This window comes from Microtus oregoni, unplaced genomic scaffold, assembly GCF_018167655.1.
Source record: "Microtus oregoni isolate MIOR12 unplaced genomic scaffold, Mior012 000029F_ref0000214, whole genome shotgun sequence".
In the NCBI taxonomy this organism is placed as follows: domain Eukaryota; kingdom Metazoa; phylum Chordata; class Mammalia; order Rodentia; family Cricetidae; genus Microtus; species Microtus oregoni.
Window position 1 is genome coordinate 27,090,355 of NW_024543088.1, and position 21,100 is coordinate 27,111,454.

The 21,100-nt window shown below is 41.5% G+C and overlaps 1 protein-coding gene across 2 annotated transcripts in view; it reads left to right on the plus strand.

The window, feature by feature from the left end:
- Positions 1 to 21,100, plus strand: part of LOC121464860 (LIM domain containing preferred translocation partner in lipoma) — a 601,897-nt gene that overhangs the window by 293,591 nt on the left and 287,206 nt on the right. For both annotated transcript variants that reach the window (XM_041677943.1, XM_041677944.1), the window contains exon 6: positions 9,101 to 9,223. In XM_041677943.1, the coding sequence (XP_041533877.1) occupies positions 9,101 to 9,223 (123 nt within the window). The remainder of the gene's footprint in view (positions 1 to 9,100; positions 9,224 to 21,100) is intronic.

The window sequence follows — 21,100 nt, forward strand, 5'->3', positions numbered from 1 at the left end:
TTCCCCGCTTTGAGGTCAGTGCTGGGAATCTGGACTCGGGTCCCTAGGCTTCTGGGGTATGCTTGTCAGCTTGACACAAAGAATTTTTATGTGAGAGGAGGGACCTTAAATGAAGAAATGACTTCATAGGACCTGGCTGTAAGGCATTTTCTTAATTAGTTATTGATGGATGGGGGGCAGTCTGTTGTGTGTAGTTCTATCCCTGAGCTAGTAGTCCTGGGTTCTATAAGAAAGCAGGCTGAGTAAGTCATGCGGAGTAAGCCAGTAAGCAGCATCCCTCCATGGCCTCTGTATCAGCTCCTGCCTCCCTTACTTCCTTCAATGATGAACACTGCTGTAGAAGTATAAGACAAATAAACCCTTTGCTCCCCAGATTTCTTTTCTCATGGTATTTCATCACAAAAATACCAACCCTAAGATATGGGAAAGTGCTTTACCAACTACATCTCCCCCACCCGGACGCTTGTCTTTTTGTGCACTTCTATCTATGACCTCTTTCTGAGTCGTTTAGTGAGTTCACCTAATCTTAGCTTGTCTGTGGAAAGGCTCTTTCCACTTTGACGTAAAACTAACTGTAAGGACTTAGCAGAGAGACCTTTGTAGCTCAAACTCCAGTTTTTTCTCTTTCTTCCTCTTTCTTTCTCTTCCTGTGTGGATGGCCAGAAGCAGTCTCCTTTTGATCTTTGGTATCCAGTTCTGATAAGCATGGATCATAAGATCTCCAGGTTTCTAAGGCTGCTGGGATACTTAGTGAGAAGTCTGTGAAGCTTTGCTCAGTGTAACTGCATCTGTTGACCATGACAGTGCATAAGTGTCTATGTAGGCCGGGCACATGAGCTGGGCAGTGACTGCTGCACACCCAAAGACTACTTCTCAGAAGGGAAAAGAGGTTTGATAAGGAGAAAATAGCATCTAGACTTGGCGTGCCTCTCCGGCAGCTCATCTACCTTTTATTGCTAGCAAATACGATTTCTCTAATTTTCAATTCTTTGGCATAATCGTGACTTCCATTTCAGGTCTTTGTGATATGATGTAATGTGCCTCGCCTTTTCCCCAGCTAACTGCCTGCTGGAACCCAGCCATTCTCACCTTGTTGCTTCCATTTCCTTTCAGCAGCAGATGACTCTCAAACAATGAGCTTCCTCTAGAAAAATGTTATCACTGCTTCAATTTGAAATGAATATGTCAGGCTGAATCTATAACTTCTAGAGTTCTGCGTATCAAAACAATGCATAAGCTAAATGGAAGCCGAACAATGTAGTTAGAAAAGGGTGCTATAGGTGAACACAAGACACACTACAAACTAACACTTTATGCCTCTGTATTGCCATGTAGGCTGCAGTCATGTGATTAGACGGAGCATCACTTCCCTTTTGTAAGAGCAGAAAGAGCCAGTCCCAGCTCATTTGCTGGTGAGAAGCTTAGAAAGGGACAGTGATTTGCCCAGCTTTCCCTTGTATGTGGTGGCAGAGCCAGGATCAGATGCCCAGGGTGGTGCTTTGCTCCCTGTCTGTCTCAATTGATTGCTCAGGGAGTTCTGAGGTTGACTGGTAGGCAGTGTCATATCTGGGTGTCAAATATCTAAGTGGTTGCTCATGTTCTGACATTAGCTCATTTATGAGCGTCTTAGCCACTATCTCCTTTACTTTTGAGTGGGGCTTTTGAATTGGGGAACTGTGATAGCAGGTCTGCATGTCTCATGGTTATCCCATGACTAGGTGACTGTTCAGCTTTTACTTCCTTATCAAATGAATAAAATATTGGTAGGTGCCCAGTCTGACTGTAAGGCTGATGGTAGGATTTCTGCAGTGTGTAAGTGTATGTTACAGTGTAGACGAGCTTGAAGACGGGCTCTTCGTTCCTTTATTTTGCTGTTCCTACCCCATCAACGAGACTGGCAGTCAGTGAATGTTGTTTTCTTGGGTCCCTCTATTATCACGGTTTTCTCATTTGGAAGAGGGAGTAAAATTAAGGTTCCCGTTTATTTTATAGGCTTCTGAAATGGTCCTTTGATGCAGTCTGTGTGGTTTGGCATTAGAGATGTTTCAGAGCATGTGTGGGGACGAGGGGGCACCTTCTAGCCTTTCGGCACTGTTAATGAGCTGTTATCTCAGACAGGTCAAATCTTCTCTTTATGAGAATTTTATCCTGAACGAAAGAGGTTGTTGGAAGAGCTCTTTGAGTGCCTTTTGCCTCCTAGGCCTAACATTTCATTAACCTGCCTGCCTTCTCCTGTGCTAATCGTTGTCAATCACTCTCGTGAATATGCCTTCCCTGCTCACCCTGATTAGTGGTTGTCCTAGCTAGAGTTTCTTTTGCTGTGATTAAACACCCTGACTAAAGTAACCTGGGGAGGAAACGGTTCATTTCATCTTTCACTCGGTGACAGTCCATCACCAAGAGAAGTCGGAGCAGAAGCTCAAGACAAGCAGGACCATGGAGGCAAGAACTGGAGGAGAAACCCAAGATGAACATGATGTCCTGGCTTCCTGATTCTGCTTGCTCTCTGTCCACCAGGGCCATCAGCCCAGAGATTAATCATCAATCAAGACAGTGTACCATCACCTTGTCTGAAGGCAATCTTTGTAGGCAGAGTTGAGGCTTCCTTCTATTAGACAACTCTAACCTGTCTCAAGTTGACAGAAAGTTAGGCCAGTACCTGGTCGTAGCTTCTGGAAGAGGAGCCTGGAGTTTCCAGGAGTTTCTCAGGCTCACTTGTCTGGCATGTCCCTTCTTTCTTAGTTCTAGTTACCTAGCATGGAATACTTGACATGGGACAGAACAGTTTTTCTTGATTTCATATTTTGCTGGCAAGTTCATAGAAAGAACTCAAATCAAAAAGGTTTGAGAACCCAGCATCAAGATTATAAATATCCAGTCCTTGAAAAATGTGTGAACATTACTATACCCAACTTACTTAACTGTGTTGGATCAAAATATGCTTAATTGTTATATCTGCAGTTGAGTTGTTGCAAGATAAAGCATTATTTGTTTTGTTGCTACTGTGATCAAAGTATTTATTATACAGATATTTATCGGGCAGCATTTAGCAAGTATGAATTTTATATCTTTACAGCTTTATGACATGAATGGGGATCTCCAATAAGTTAAACTTACAAAGCAAGCAGATATTAGATCTGCATATCAAATTTTCATGGTGTGAGTCTAGAGTCTTTGCCAGTATTCATTTTTGTGTCATGTCTTTGGGGGCAGTAATTTAATTAAAAAGAAAAAGACTATATAATGATCATGTCCTCAGATAAGATACATCACGAAGTGTGATATATATTATACAGGTGATCACTAAATTAGATAAACATTCTAAGTTTTGTTGGTCATAAAGAATATGTCCTTTTATTGATTTTTGAATATATTTTGGCCATCTTTTTCTCCTACTGATGCTGTAAATTGGGTAATTATGAATTTTAATAATTACAATAGGAAAAATAGTCCATTTTCTTTCATATTAAGTCATTGAAAAAATAGACTTAAAAAGACAATAACAGTGACATATATGAGTATGGTTTGCTTTTGTTACTTATTTCCTGAATTTCCAATGATGAAATTGTTTTCTATTCCTAAGTTGTCTGTCACGGAGTTATTTTTCTAGTATCACACAAGGGAAGTGCAATCTTGGCCATTGCTTGGCGGAGCCCCTTTTCTCATTTTATATGAGCTTGTCTAAGGAGTTTCTGGAGATCTCTACAGCTTGATACACACACACACACACACACACACACACACTACCATTTAGAGCATTTAAGCTGCCTTTCTTTTAGAAATTTTTGGTTTGTTTTCATTTCTACTTTTGAACAGTTACATGCACACCTGGATTAAGTCCCTCTTGTGTGATGCGCCAGCATGCTTAGTCAGATTCTGGGGACTTCTGAATGCCAGTGACTTTTGTAGTCTGGGTGTAATATTGTATGTTGGTTGTGATTCTAGGGAACCAAATTTCTAAGGTGACTAATTTTAAAAAATTATTTAAATTATAAAGTAATTATATTATTTCCCCCCTTTTCTTCCCTCCCTTCCCATAAATCTCTGCTTTCTTTCTCTCTAATTCAAGGGCACTTTTTCTTTTATCGTTTATATCTCTCCCTCCTTCTCTCCTTCCTTCCCTTCCTCCTTCCCTTCCTGTTTTCAGTAGCAGCAGGAGCCCCCCAACACTCTGATATGCTCGCTCCCACGATTCATCCTGTTCCCACACCTTTCACTGAAATGAATGCTTGCAGCTTTATGCCAGGCAAAACAAGATCCGTTCATTTCCATTGATACATATTGATTGGCCTGACTGCTGTGCAGCCCGTGAAGCCAGCATCAGTTCAGGGAAAGGCTGTGCACAGCCACTGAAACCTGTGGGCAGAAGGTCTTTAGTGGGCAGATTATCGTTGGAGGTTCCAGTACAACCTCACACATATTAATCTGTAAATACCTCGGATACTTTTACAGTAGTAGAAGCTGATAGAAACTGCCTGGATGATGGCAGTCATCAGATAGCATTACAAGATGGGATTTCTAGGTGAGCCGACAAACTTCTTGGTGGGATGTGGTTAGAAAGGCATGCCACATGCTTATCATTTCTCTCCAGCTCGTCTGATCTATGTCGAAGAATCAGGTAGATCCACCTCGTTCAGGTTTTATAAGGTGACTTGGCCTGACCGACAAAGCTAGCCTATGAGAGGTCAACATTTCATCAAGGATTTAGCTGCAGCATCGGATAGAGTTCACAGAAGTGGGGTGCGAACGTGAAGAAATAGTGAGCCTCGGGAATAGATAAATGAATGGAATTCCTTGTTTATTTTCTAAAACATTTTTAATTTCTAGTAAAAATGTTAAGTGTGAGGAATGAATAAATAAATATAACGTCTCTCCCTTCCTCAGTGCTGTTGCCTCCTTTCTTTTGCCCTTAGTTGGCTAGTAACATTTGGGCTAAAGGATGGTCCATCTACGTCAGTCTGGCGGTATAGTTTGCCTTTATTTTTCTCACATGCCGTGTGTTAGTTTGTGACCTGTGTTTCATGTTCTCGTCCTTATGTTCTTGCCACATGGCGTCATCTTCCTCTAACTCCGCTAGTATCGCTGAAAATTAAGGTTTTGTTTTCCAAATGATATAGTGAGCTTCCCATGTAGTTTTAGTTGGTGTTCAGTCATTTACATGTATATATGGGGTGAATGGAAATACCTCTTATGGCAGATTAGGTCTTGCGAACAGTTCCATCATGGGAAGCACGGTGTTTAAATACCCCTCTTTAGCCGGACTTTTTTCTTCCTAGTTCATTCTCGTGTTCTTATTCTAGCCGTTGCTGCAGTGATGAGCTCTGCATGGCTGTGATGCGGTGGGACACGTGCCATCAGTCTTTTGTCCTCACCTGTGCTGGGCCTTCTTCATAACCATTTCTATTGTTTGATTCGTGCTTGGGGAAGTTTGAAGTCCTATAGCCGTTACAAATGAGTAAAGGACAAGAAGCCTGAGAGGAAGCATTTCTCTTCATCCTTCTGCTTGGGAGATCTAAGGATCGGTTTGCAGAACAAGTCCTAAGAAGATGAATGAGCTGCCCACATTGCTGATGAGCTCAGTCTAACCCTCTCGAATGGCACTCTTCCTGTTCCCCTGCTCTTCGTGTCCCCTCAGCACTCACCCTTAGAATTGACTCCCCAAATAACGTGCATGCAGGCCTTGTGTCAAGGGCATTGTGTCTCAGGGAAACCAGCCTTAGACAATGGGATCTTTCTAATTATGACTGGAGAGTGTGGGAACTTATTACAATGGCCACTTTATTTGAGTGCCCACATTATCTAGAACAAACCTCCGGCAGAGCATCAGGAGACTTCCTAGCCGCACTTCAGCCTCTGGTAAGTTATTTTCCCATCCCATGACGGCAGAACCACAGTAAGAGTGTGCTATGGAGACATGTTTGTAAGACTGGAGGATTTGTCCAGCTTCTTTTAAGACTGTTTTGTGGGAGCAAAAGTGTATGAATCCAAAGGTTCTGAGCATGGTTGAGAGTTTCAAGAAAGGGGTTTGTGGGGGAACTTGGGATGAATTCCAGTGATAGAGCCAAGATCCAAAAGAGACATCTGGGAGGCAGAAAGCATTCATTCCTTGTTCATAATAATGGCCACAATGAGACACAAAGCCAGGTCAGGTCAGGCAGTTTGGGGTTGTTCCTGTAAAGGCCACTTGAGTGAGGCTGGGGCTCATTAGTCAGTTGCATCAACCTATTCTGAGAAAGGGAAGTGGGGATCAGTCCCAGCTTAGACAAGAGCATAGGTGACTGGAGCCAGTGGAGGGCTACAAGCTTGGGCTGGTTGCTTTCTCTAATTACTTGTTTCACTATATAGCTCAGGTTAATCCTGTGACTTGGGTCTCGGTGGTTACAGTCCTGTGACTCAGGCCATAAGCAGTTGGGTATTTTGTGTTAGAGTAACGTATAGAAGTTGAAGACCTGATTATATCCTGTCTCTTTGCTACTACCCCAAGGGAACACTTAATGAGTGATGCTTGCCTCAAGAAGAAGAAGAAGAATTAACAATAGCTATATTATGCCTATTAATTTATAGTTACTGGTTGCTATAATTAATGCTATTTATGAAAATCATCATAATTATAGTGCTTTACAAAGTATGTTCCCATCCACTTTCTTATCTGAGTCTTCAACAACTCTCTTGCTGAGGCAGGGCGGGCGATGGTCTCCTTGCTTTCCAGATGAAGAAACTATGGCTCTGGGAAGCATTTAACCAAGCTCTGATCCAGTGTCCTTGCCAATTTGCTGTGTTAGCTATGTGTATGTGTGGATGCCCCTATCAGATTTCTGTTCATCATAATTTCAAGTCCACACACAGGAATACCAAATTCATTTGGTTCTCGGTAGCCGTCCTGTGGGGTGGTATGTCCTCCCCCTCCACCTAGTGCTAACTCTCTCTATGCAGAATGTTCTCCGACACTTCGGAGGTCTTTGTTTTTACTTTTTTGAGATGTTGATACAGTTGTATTGTGGGTAAAGATAGGACTCTGTGATAGAGAAATCTATCAGTATTACTTCCCTAATAGAAACACATCTACCTTAATAGCTTTGCCATGGGCTAGTGAGATGGCTCCGTGGTTAAATGTTTTTGATGTGCACATCTGGTGACCTGGGTTCTATCCTCAGAGGACACATAAATGTGGAAGGAGAGAATCAATACTACAGAGTTATCTTCTAACCTCCAGTGGAAGGCTATGACCTGTGGGTGCCTACCTGTACCTGCACCCACATGAGAGTGCACACACACGCACACACACACGCACACACACACATGCACACACATAAGCACCCCTCATGCCAATAATAATTAAAAGAATATAAAATTAAAAAGTTGAATAAGACAGAATCTCAGGTTTAGACAAGAACACAGCTACCTAATACACCACTCTTTTTCCAGTGCGGGCTAGGCATGAGTTCTGAGAGTAATTTTTCAATTTCATAAATCCAGTCTTGGAAGCTGTGCTCTCCATCCTGCTGCTCGTTTGAATCAGGGTGCTCACAGGTGCACATAGTCTGAGCCATTTGATTTCAGTTTTTGATCATATAGTAGAGTATTTCCTGCTTCTTGGTATATATGTCATGTTTATACCTGGAAGATGTTGATACAAGCAAGGCCCTGAATGAAAATCCTTGGAATACTGACGGTGGCATTATTCACCAATGCCTTTTTTTTTTAAAAAAAAAAAAAAAAGAAGAAGAAGAAGAAGAAGAAGATTGCCTACTGAAACATTCATATACTTCAGGCCCTGAGCAGGAGACTGCGGGGCACAGTGTGACCTAAACGAGTTGCATCTTTATTTTCATCAGTCTTGCATTGCTGTAGGCATGGCAGGGCTGTATACAAATGGATATAAAAGACAGCATGTCATTGGTGGTCAAGATGACTAGCCAAGTAAACAGGGCAGATTGAGGGGATAAAGGAACAGAGTCATCTCGGTAGCATATCCCAAATGGCAAAATACCCACTTTAGACAACGTACTAATGGGCACCCATTTTTAAAGAGGGCTCACACACAAGGAAGCAAGGTGATCAGTCATCTAGGGTAGGATCCATGGAACTGATGCCCAACTTTCAACATACGTGTAGCTGATCGTCCCAGTTTTCCTGGTGTCAACCCAGGACTGGGGAGGCTTAGCTTGTGCTGACTGTCTTTGCACAATGCCAGCCAGTACATCAGACTCCAGTCATGCTACCTCACCACACGTAAATAACTTCTAAGACTCAGGGAAAGTGGCGTGGTGAGAAAAGCACTCAAAATAAATAAATAAAGTAAGTAAGTAAGAAAATGAAGAAAGAAAATAAAAATAGGAATTTAGTCAGGTTCTGCAGTGGCATGTTGGGGAAAGCACTCTAAATAAACAAATAAATGGAGAAAGAACGAAAAGAGAAGGGGAACAGTACTGCTGTTCTCCTGTTCATTCTGAGGGCAGGTCATGTGGACCACTGGTGGCTAAGTCCCATTGCTCTCCAGCTCCCTCACACAGGCTTGCTATGCCTGCCTCCTGTGCAGCTCTGTGGCCAGTGTCCTACGTGACCTGCTTCCTGTGTAGTTCTGTGGCTTCAGTCCTAAGTCACCTCTTGCTGTTTCACGTTTTATGAGTTGTGCATGGGCTCCCTTACATACACTGCTATCACCTCCTGATCACTGACCAGATAAATAGTTTCAGGCTTCATGGTGCCTGGCATTGATTTTTCTTATAGGACACCGTTCCTCCTCCCTACCCGTTGCTTCTGTGGTAAACCATCAGCAATGATTTCTGAGTACAGAGGGCCTCGGAGATTCTGATCCTACGTTGTAGACATGGGGACATGAATTTCTTCTACTTAAATCTTCATCAGAGTGCTAAATATATGACTCCAGAGAAAAACATTTCCATTTGTTTTCTGTTTTCTCACCTATCAAAAAGTGATGATAATTTTCTTCTTTCCTACCTTAGTAAGATTTGATGAAAAACTAAAAGAAAATACATGTAGGAAATAGTACAAAAGAGCAAATTATAGCATGAGCGATTTGAACTCAAAATGCTATCCAGGGAGGATTATTAAATTTTAATATGTATGTTTTTATCAGGGAAATCCTGGAGGCAAGACCCTGGAGGAAAGACGGTCCAGTCTGGATGCGGAGATCGATTCCTTGACCAGCATCCTGGCTGATCTGGAGTGCAGCTCTCCTTACAAACCTCGGCCCCCACAGGTAGGTGCTGTCCACAGCATCCCTCCTGCCATGGTCCTCACCCTATCAGGAGAATGAATTGTGTCTTAGAACCTTTCATTCTTTCACCAACTCCTTAAAGTTGGTGGCCCAAGATGCACCCTACCCCTGATCTGAGAAGACCTCGCTGTGTCACAACCTTCCTGTACCACCCCCCGAGCGCATCCATGATAGGCATGCACCTCCATGCTGACCACGGTTCGTCTTTGTTAACTCTCAGCTCATGCGGGATCACCAGCAGTGACTTCTTAAATGTGCATTGGCGGCTTCTTCCTGTCAAAGTTAGGTGGGTCCTTTTTGTCACTGTGTGGTTTGACCCGAAAATGCTTTTATTTTTCTAATTGACAGTACATGCATCACTGTGTGTCCCACTCCTGTTGGTGAACAGACGCCATTGTACTGTCAGTGATCCCTTAACAAGTGCACAGTGCTGCTTCTCCGGGTTGTTAGAGGAAAGCACAGCTCATTTCATTGCTGTGCCCTTTTCCTGAACCTGTCTTTGTGGATATCCGCCTACGCATTGTTGCGGTCTCTACATATATGACTTGGCATTCATGTCTGTATGAGGTTCTAGTGAGGGCATGTCTTGTTTTTCTTATGTTGCATGTTGAGGAAGCGTCTGTTTTTGTGGCTCTTAGTAGTAATGACAAACGCTACAAGGGACACGAGACCTCTACCAGTGTGATTCCCACACACAAGAGAAAAACTGACTTTTTTTTTTCTTTCCTCTAATCCCCATCCCCTGCTTTCCTTCCCTCTTTGAGACTAGGTCTTGGCTGACCTGGAACTCACTATATAAGCAAGGCTGCCTTTGAACTCATGGAGCTGCCTCTCAAGTGCTGGGATTAAAGTGATTTGTCACCAAACCTAGCCTTTTGGAAGTGTGTGCACACTGGTACAGAAGTTGAACTATATTGGTTTCTCCTGGGATTCACAGGAATTAAACAGATCAGTTATTGTGTTTTTAGTGTTAATGGTGCATTGTTGAAGTTTCCTTTCCTATTTTTGCTTAGAGCTTGAAATTTTTTCTGCATTTTCATTCATCATGTACATTTTTGGATCTGGTATTCCATCACTGAACAGCATCCTCTACCTGGCTAAATATGAAAAGGGTGAACTCCATTGCAGGGCTCTGTGTCCTCAGAAGGATTCTAGATGTCCAAGTTAGGTGGGTCCTTTTTGTCACTGTGTGGCTTGACCCGAAAATGCTGTTGTTTTTCTAATTGACAGTACATGCATCACCGTGTGTCCCACTCTTGTTAGTGAACTCTGCCTCGCCATTGTATTGTCGGTGATCCCTTAACAAATTCTAGAGCAGCCCAGCTTCCGTGCTGCCAATCACTCGCTGCTCGTCTTCATCTAAAATGGAAGTTCCCTATCACCCTCCCTGCTCATGTAATGGGACTGGCAGTTATGTTGGGAACAAAAGGCCAAACAGACAGAAGATGAACTCTTGTGTCTGTGTTGGCTTCACCAGTCCCGCCAGCGCACATGCTCTTCATGTCTTATTCATTGGCAGAGCTTGGGGTGGAGAGCAGGCACGGAGGCTTTTGTGGGGAACTGAGAGGCAAAGGAAAATGTTGGGAGCAGAGTCAACGTACTCGGTAGTTGTCTCGTAGCTCCTGGCACTCTGTGAGATAAGCTGCAGCTGCTGTGGCAAGGGCACAGAAGACAGCGATAGATTTTTAAGAAGGTGGCAGAACCTGAACAGTCTTACCCACAGGCTAGTGAATATAGCCAAAGACTGGGTGGAGTCGTGTCACTGGAGACTCAGGGCAGGGTAGGACTTTCAAGCCCATGAGGCTGAGGGAAACCACTCCATCAATGGCTTGCCTTGACTTTGAAGCTCTGAATCAGTTTTGATACTCAACTGACGTTTTAGCTCGTCAATTATAGATTGAGAATGGAAAGTTCTTGAAGGGTCTCTAGCAGGGGAAAGCTAAAATTTATTCGGGACAGAAATGCTGGAAACAAGACCAACTCTGAAGATGCAGGGGGAGAAGCGGAAGCTCCTCCTGGAAATAATGCATATATTATCATTTGACCTTAACCAATTTATAATTCCAGCCAATCAAATAAACGTTACATGCCTAGTTTCTCAGGATAGCAAATCCATGCCCTGCCACTAGACCAACAACCTTCTGCAAAATGCTTCTATACACTCATTTGAAGCAGGGATTTTGTTTTTCACTCCTGGAGACTTCTTATTTTCCTCTCCATTTTTCTTATACTGAAAGTTTTTCTGATAATTTTGTGGTTACAATTTACTCTCCCCTGACTCCTCTTCAAATTCTTCTCGCCGTTCTACTACCTCTTCACATCGTTTCTCTCTCTCTTTAGAAAGCAAGCAGGCACCTAAAGAATAATAATAAAATTAATATAAAACTAAAGTGAACAAACTGGAATAGGGCAAAAGGATGATAAAGCACCAGGAACACATATAGATGCAAAGACACATACATTCATACATATGGGAATTCCATAAAAACTCAACAATGCAAAGAACTAGTAAATTGGTGGGGCGAGAGAGAGAGAAAAGAAATGCTCCAGCAAAACATTATGAGACAAAGAAGCTGTTGTATAGAAAAGTCCCTGCTGCAAGGTGTCTCCTTGTCATGGTTTTTCTGCCTTAGGTCTGTGGCTACTCATGACTCTCATGAAAAGTAGTGAATTCTGATTGGTTCATTCAGTTGTGGTCTTCCTGTCGGAATGGTCTTACTATACAAGCACACTCAAAATCACTGACAACCCAAGACTCCGCACGTGAGCTGCCATATCTCGGAGGCAGGGGCAGTGCACTTGTTTTGTGGACAGAGCAACGAAGACTTGACATGTAAATGACTTAAGTTTTTGACTACTATGTGAATACAGCTGGACCCAAACCTTAGACTTTTGCTTGACTGTATGTTCTAAAACCAGATTAAGACTTTGGCGGTTATTTATTTTTAATTGTCTTACTATTGGAAGAAATCACGAAGTCAGTCATATAAGTGACATTGTTCCTTAGGAATCACTTTCCCATAAAAAAGCAAACATTGATGAGGTTCAAATAATAATTAGGATGACCTCTAAGTTAAATAATTTCATAATGAGGCTGAAGTCTACTTTCAGTGTGTCTGTTCCATACTCAAATCAAAGGTTGGTCTAGTCTGTTCTTTTCAATTATTCTAATTTAGGAAAGCAAGAGTTAATTAGGAGCTCCAGCTCCTCCTGAATTATCTTCGCTCCCGTGGAACTGAAGTAGATGCGTTAGTATTTATTGCTAACGTAATTATATGCTGTGAGAACAATAATCACACCCTTAAATATTAAAATACGTGCCAAGAGCAGATGATGTCTGCTGTAGACCGTGTTGTGTTGTGCCTACACGACACCTGAAATGTCCTCGAAGAATAGACTTTCATGCCTAACTTTGATGTTTTCTGTTTTTGAGGCAAACCAGATTTCAAATTCACAACTGGTGAGTCACCTGAGCACCTCAAGTAGGTTACTAGGTCTGTGGTCCCCCACTCCTCAAGCGCTCATTGTGTCTTACCAGTTTGTTTCTGAATTACCTTTGTATGGCCACTTTGACTCATGATCTGCAAAAAAAAAAAAAATGATATGTAATGTTTAATGCTTGTGCAGGAAGAGGTCCCAGAGAGCAAAGTCACATAACAACTCTGAAAGTGCCTCTGCTCTTGGTAGATTTTGCCAAAGCATTTTCCCCCTTTTTAAAGAAGGATCTCGCATCTCATGTTGCCCGGTGTTAGTTCAGCTTCCTTTTTTTTTTTTTTTTTTTAATCCTGTGTCTCTTTGGACACTGCAGCTGAACTCCATATATTTGAAAATATAAAGGTCTTTTATAGCCAAGAGACAGAAAAGTTGTCTGGAGCAGCACAAAGAAGGAACTCACTATGTTCTTTCTATTGCCATGTGCGCCCCCCCCCCCATGTACTGAAACTGTTCAGAGACCCTATATCAAAAAATCATACAGATATTAGCATTGTGCATTTAAGAATCAGGGGGACCCCACCACACAGACAGCCATGTGTGCTCTTGACTGCATCTGTCCTGGGAAGTTCACTGAATTTCAGAAGTTCCAACAGTGATGACAGTGAATGTCTTGTCTAGTGCATAGGTTATTTCAAACAGCAAAATAAAGTGTGTGGCCTGTTAAGGAGAATAACAGATTTCAGAAATTCAGATGAGCTTAAGACCTGATAGCAGGCTTACTGCTTAAGGCTTTCACAGTAAAGAGAAATATTTATTAAGGAGATCGACAGTGTTTTTAATGCCTTTACTGAAGTTTATATCAAGTACACACACATATACACACAAAGATATATTTATGTATGTGTGTATGAATATCATATAGATAGCATGTGTCTATAATGTTTGATATAGCATAATCTATATAATATTTTAGCAAAGTTTATATGGTATAGATCATATATATTATAAGTATCATATAAAGTATAAAAATCAATATGAAAATATATTTGTTAAAGTTTACATAATTAATGTGTATACTTAATATATTGCACATAAATTATATATATATATATATAAATCACCTTTTGCAAAATTTACATGATGGATACACAAGCACACACATACACAAACATACAAACATATCCATGACGCTGCATGAAATTATATAATTAAACATCTTAGTGTTTAGAATCAAAGCTTACAAGCATTTCGTGTTATAGAGAATAATCCTAGAAGAATGCACATGAGAATTGAACGGATTCTAGGTGAACTGCAGCCCAAAATGATCCAAAAACATCAGGACTTCTTTGGTTCTTAGGTCACAACGCAGGACCCTGGCTCTAAAAGGCTTATTTAATAGCAGGCAGAGGAATTGTTTTCATTTTTCCTGGTCCATAAAAGAGCAGTTCTCTGTGATGCCAGCAGCCAGCAAGCGTAATTTCCACTAATATCTTCATTTTCTTTCCAAAATTCTGTTTTATATGTCACTTGCCTTTTAATATCTTGGCGATTTATCAAAGGATTAGATGTACCAAGAGGATATCACAAAGGTAAACAGAAAATGTCAGATGGTATGCTCCGCTTCCATTATCCAGTCACAGAGTTGAATGTCTTCGTCACCAGAGTTGCAGGCTTGTTGGAGCCACCCCGGGTTCATGCTGACGTGTGGATCCAGAAGGGTTTCATTTAGACTAGTATAATACTGCAGATTTATTATGGAGTTAGTTGTGATTGAGAGAGAGAGTAAAAGAGAGACAGGCCCCATGATGCCGACTGACAGTTTTCCTAATACCCTCATAAACTGAGTGGTAAAGGTGACAGGACAGAGGAACAGCTTCTGTTTAGTACCATCTTCCCCTTGGCTCTGGTCCTGATGCAGGCCCTTCTAACCCAGAGCACCCACCATTGATAGCACTACTGTTTCTCTTTAGGAGGTGACTCTTGAAGAGCTCTTGGATGGGGGTCACTGAAAAGGCAGAGCTGTCACTTAAAGACTGAAAATTTTGGCTCTGTCTTCCATCTTCAGAGGCAGGGAGAACAACTGAGATTGAACAGACCATGCCTTTAATGAAAGCTCTAAAAATCCCAATAGATTCAGGTCAGAGAACTTGCTAGTGGGGGAAGGTGTCCATGTGCCTAGGGAATGGCTGTCCTTAGTTACACAGGGACAGAAGCTTCTGCAGTTAGGTCCTTTCTAGACCTAGTTCAGAACTTCTCTTCCATATCTTTGCATCTGTGACTTTACCGTGGCCTCTACAATTCGCTGCCCAATGGAAAGAGAAGACTCCCCAAGTTCCTTGAGCCACTCTGGCAAATCATCAAACCCATTTTGCTAGGATCACCAGATTGAAGCCAAGTCATGCAGAAATACAAATAACCCGACGCTCAGTACTTACAGCTGGCATGGGACTGTGCTCAGCCTGGGGGATTAGAGGCTCTGCAGTGGTTAGAGGTGTGTGGTGACTGAACTGAACTGTGGGATATTCACTGGTGTCGGAGAGTAGACCTAACCTATGAGGGAGAAAATGGTTATCAAAGTGAAGATTTATGTGAGGCATACATTCAGAGAACACAAGTGTATTTTCCTTGTCATCTAACAAGAAACAGTTGGAGAGCTTTTAGAGGCCAAGGTTATAATGGTTGGCTGCTTTGTCTCTGAGTCTGCAAGGCAATAAGTGTACTGCTTCTTCACAGCCATGGGATACACCCCAGAAAGATCTCCCTTGACAGGAACTGGCCTCCAGCACTGATTTGGATAGGACTGCTTTTACTGCTGTCCTTGAGGTTATTAGCACATGTCTGGAGTTTGCTTTCAAAGTCAGCATTTTGGAGTTTGGGATGATTCCTTCTAAAGATTCCTTGTACTGAAAAATATCACCTCATCCTTTCAAGGACAGAAAAGTACTGAAACTTCTTAGTCTCCTTGGCGGTTGAGTACATAGGTGCTTCATGTCGAAACAGATACAGCCTGAACTGCAGCCTCAGTCCTCCCACGCTGGCTTCATTTTATAGAACGGTCACCTGTGAGGCAACCCGAGAAGTCCATTCATGGAAGCCCATGTTGCAGTGAAGGTTGTTTATTAAGACTTCAGGTGGCTTGAGGTATTATGTACAGTCATCAAGGTGGTGTCTTGTGGTGCCATGGATCGTCTCTTCTCTTGTGCTCCCATGTTCTAGCTTGCAAAAGGTGGGAGCAGCTGCAAGAGAGATTTATTAGTAATTAAAAATGTAATGTTTTGTATTATTCAGCGCTATCTAAACATGCTGTTTACTGGAAGATCAAAGCCCCAGCATGCCCATACTGTGTGAGGAATCATGTGGTCCTTACAGACCAAGGATTTTACCGTCTGGGTGGGCACCTTCTTGAGAATCGCGATATGAGCATAGTGTTCTCTGTTGAAGCAAGGACTGGGATAGTGTCCTCACTATATTCTTCTTCCGGCGTTGTTTTTGATGAAACATCCTGGGAGCAGACCCTGATCTCCTGAGAGTCAGTTTCTCTGCATACTGACACGGTCTGCTTACTATAGCTCTCTCTCTCTCTCTGAGAATGTGGTTAAAGATGGAACACTTTAGAAATGTCATGTGGAATATTGTAGCTGGAACACAATAAAATGTGAAAAATAGCCCTTTAGGAGACAAACAGATAGGCATTTTGCAGTGCCCGTGTTTAGAGGATCTGGGTTATTTTGAACTAGTCTGTACCTGCCAGAAGACCTAAAGTTAAATAACAATGAAGTGGGGGCGGACAAGCGGTTAGCTGACTCACAGTTGCATGCTATGGGTTTGATGACGGGCAATTAATTTTTAGATTGCATATAATTGCACCTCTATAACATTTATACCTCTTCTTTCCTTTTAAAAAAAATGATGCTTATGTTTCTGTCATACGTGATCCACAAAATCAAACTTAGCTGCTAGATTTTGTTGAGAATGTTACAAAATGCTATATTCAGGATGAAAATTTAGTTCCCCAAATCTCCCTTGCCTTGTACCCTGCAAACATGAGTGCCAGTTTAAAGTCTCCAGTGCATGCATCTCCTCCGACAGTGAGCAAATAGCTGTGCAGTGTGTTACGGAGCACCCACTCTGCCGAAGCCTAGGAGGTGCTAGTTTATCTGGGGCAGCTCAGCTGTGGTCCAAGAGGTAGTCTTTTGCTGCGATTTACTTGCTCGACCTTGGTGATTTCTTGGCCCAGAGCAAGTGTTCCATTACACTGAATCGCTCAACCCAGTCATTGGTTTACAGGAAACAGACAGAGCTACCTCTTTCTTGAGTGTTTCTATTTTATAACAGCATCTTAGTGGACATAATCAGCCCTGTGTCCATGCAGAAGCCCACATCAGATTTGCAAAATTAAAGCACGCTCTTGTTAGAACTGCTCTCTGTGTAATTTGACCCTCTCCCACTGTAAAAATGCCTTGCTCAGACACACCATGCTCCTTTTAGCCCCCCTTTCCCTTTTTAAATCAGCAAATAAGTAATTTAAAGCAAATCCAATTGTGCCCTTTTTTCATGTAAGATTTTTAGACATAACTACAGAAAATAAGTTACATTTTGTGTGTGTGTGTGTGTGTGTGTGTGTGTGTGTGTGTGTGTGCTTTAAGAGGAAAAGCTGTGTCTCCACATTGATTGGTCCATTTGGATACCCTTTATTTGGTTTATAGCCAAAGTAAAGTATAATGACGGTGATGGCGTCTGTAGACTAACGATTGGAGACATTTAATCACCAACCTTACATATAGCAGTATTAGACGTGGTGAGTATCTGGCTGGCTCTTCACCCAAAATTCCACGTGAGGGCTTAACTACTAAAGTTATTTCACATCATAGGAAATTTACCGAGAAAACCAAGCATTCTTTCAGTTGATATGTTTATTTCTAATATAAAATTTGGGTTATCTATGTTTGTTGCTTGAACATACCTATTTCCTCACAGAACTAATGAATTGATTTTCCATTGGATTATAAGGTCAAATTGGACACACGGTACTGTTGCCTCCATATTCATTGTCCTTTTGACTTTCATGTTTGAACGGAGGCAAGGCTATTTGTGTATTTAGAACTTATCTTTCTGGTCTGACATCGGGGCCCCCACTCAAGTGCTTGTGTAAACCATGCTGTCCTATTCAGGTTTAGTAGCACAGAAGAAAAGTCAAACTGTGCGTTATTATATTGAACCACAAATTATTCAAATGAAAAGTAAAATCTCTAGACATTTTGCCTCACGGAATATGCATTACTATGTCAGTATAAATTATAAAATCCCTTAAATTTGAGAAATTATCAAAAATGATTGTGATAAATTCCAGAAGACCTCAAGGCAAGATCAAGATTATCACCTGGCTCGACACAAAAGAAGCCCTCAAATTCATGTTTGTGCAATAAACAACTGGAAGCTGTCATCAACCCAGGCATCTGCCCTTTAGAAATGTTCTAGAAATCTTGTCTCAGGCGGACAAGGAATTAGTGCAGCAGTCACACATCTGTTTTTTATAATGAACGTATAATTGTGCTATAAAAATGTATTCTAGGTAAATAGTGGTTTCGCAAGGGCAACTGAATGGCAACCACTGATTGACATGAACTTCTCAGTTTTTCTTAACAATAACTTGTGTCATTTGAAGGCAGTGGATGTTTTGAGAACATGTTCTTACTGTGAACTATAATTCAATATTATACCCATTCTCTTATTATTGGAATGACAAAAGATACAAACATAAAACCTTGTGTGTGTGTGTGTGTGTGTGTGTGTTTGTGCCGACCCTGCCTCCCCTCTACATGAGACCATCTCATGCTAATTTCAGAGCAACTACCAATGTGATGAATTTCTTGGACTCATTGACAGGAAGCCAGAGCTTACTTGCCAATGACCTGGTGAGGTTTTCTTTGCCAGAACCATGTAAACTACCTATGAATTCTGTTTCTGCTGCAGTCCACAGTTATAGGAACAGCACTTTTGGTCTCCTTCTTAGTTGGATTTTATTTCTGGTACTCCAGCCTGGTATTGGCAAAATGGTGTGTGTGTGTGTGTGTGTGTGTGTGTGTGTGTGTGTGTGTGTTTGTGCCATTTCAACATACATTGCCTACCTTTTTGTCAGGCTTTTATTAGTTCTTTGAGCATTTCATGTGTGTTGATCATATTCACACCCTCCCTTAACTCTTCCAGATTTCTCCTTCCCACCTAACTTTTTGTCTTTCTCCCTCCTTCAGGACAAATTCGTACTGTCTAAATTCTCTTGTCTGCTGAAACATGGTGGACTTATGAGAGGCTACACTCTTGGAGAAAACTAACCCTTATTCTCCAACACCTAATTATTACCAATAGTTGGTCAGCTAGGGTTGGAACATCGTGTCCAGCTTCTCTCTCCCTGATGGGGTTTGGTCTGGCTTCAGCTTGCACAGGTAGTGTGCATGTTGTCACACCCATTTTAAGTTCATATTTTCATCTTCCCTGCTGGGCACAGAAGGAATTTTTCCTGTGGTCATCCACTGCCTCGGGTTCTTATATTCTTTCTACCCTGTCTCCTGCAGTGACCTTTAAATCTTTGGAGGAGTGGGTACCATCTATGTGTTCTTTTTCTTGGAGGAAATTCTCCAGTCTCTTAGTCTCTGCACCTTCACCAGTTGTAGGTCTCTGTGTTGGTAGCCATCTACTAAAAACAGAAAACCTCTGACAAGGGAAACGTGATGCACAAATCTAGAGTTATAATGAGAAGTCATTAGGAGTTGGTTAGATACTCTGAATACAGTTGTAGGTTCTCTCCTAGAAACCATGATCTGTATAGCCATGGTGTGTCTTAGCCTCATAGGGATGCCACTCTGAGTTTCATCTTGTGGAGTGGCCCTTCAGTCAGAAAGTGATTGGTAACTCCCATGCCACTTGTGCCATGGATGGTTTATTTAATCTTTCCTGGCAGCCAAAACCAGGAAATAGATTTATGGTTATTGCTTCCAACAGCATCCCAAATGCCTTAGTATTTCCTGGGATTCCAGTTGTAGAGCTCTTTAAGTGGAAATAACTGTATTTACGTATATAAGCTCATGAATATTTTAAAAGGTACAAACTGTAGGGCTTTATGTTAAAAAGAAAAGAAATGAATCCTAACTAGATTTTTGTGTATTTGGCCAATAATCAGTAAGTTCGAAATGGTATCCTGCAAGTGCAAACAAAATGTACAGATTACAGTGGATTAAAGGATGAACCAGTTCGATTATTTCAAGAATTCAATATTTTATAATCCTTTCATTTCTCATAGTCACACTGTGAGCCATTTATATAGTGTCTGGCACTTGTTTTAATTCCGTTTTGATATGTACTGCACATGGGAAAGTAGTGAAGTTATTACTTGTTAGTTGCTGTTAGGAATGCTAGGGCTCCTTCTCAGTATGTTCCTCCTCTGTGCCTTTCCATCTCTTCAGCATGCACAGAGTCACAGTTTACTCCCCAAATGGATGGTTTATGTAATCTTTCCTGGCACCCAAAACCAGGAAATAGATTTATGGTTATTGCTTCCAACAGCATCCCAAATGCCTTAGTTTTTTCTGGGATTCCAGTTGTAGAGCCCATCAACTGGGCTGTACGAAACAGAATTCTAAGTTTTGGCTTTGGGTGTGATGAAGTGAATTTCCCCATGACTTGTGGGTCTGATCTCACAGGAAGAATTGTGGTGTTCTGTTTGCAACAGTGCCAGAACAAGTTCCTTGGAGTCAGAAGGAAGCGTGTGGACCGAGGAAGGTGAATTTTTCATGGCCCTCACCTTTCTACCATTTTTGATCTGATAAAGTGAGCAGAGGGGGACCATAAACCATGGTTCATATTTGAATGGATTTTCTAAAGTACAGTGACATCAACCTTGAGAAGAAAAACCTTCAAAGAGGACCTGAGGTTTAAGACAGTTGCCGTTTTTCACCTACTTACTTAAGGATTGCATGTTTCGCTCTTGAATTCTTTTTTCTTTGATTATGAAATAAGCGTAAACCTATTCAATTTCTCAAGCAAAATAGGTCCTAATTACATAGAAAGATATCCAACTTTCATTGTTTAGGGATAAACATTTTAGATGGGGAATGTAATATACCTTGTAATTGGATTAATAGTTTCAAAGAAAACCCTTTCAGAATCCCAGATGGGTTCTTTTTAGGATTTGATGAGCTGATCCTGAAACTGAGTTGCATTTTCAAGCAACTTGGAAGTGCAAAATGGTTCAGAAAAAGTCGGAGGATACTAAAATACTAAAACCATTTCAGATTTTATTACAAATCTCAAAGAGCCAGGCAATGTGGTACTGACCTAAGGTAAGCATAGATATTAGTACAGCAGATTTGAGTCTCCAGAAATAATCCATCTTTATTGTTAATTGATTTTACGTGGTCTTAAAATATT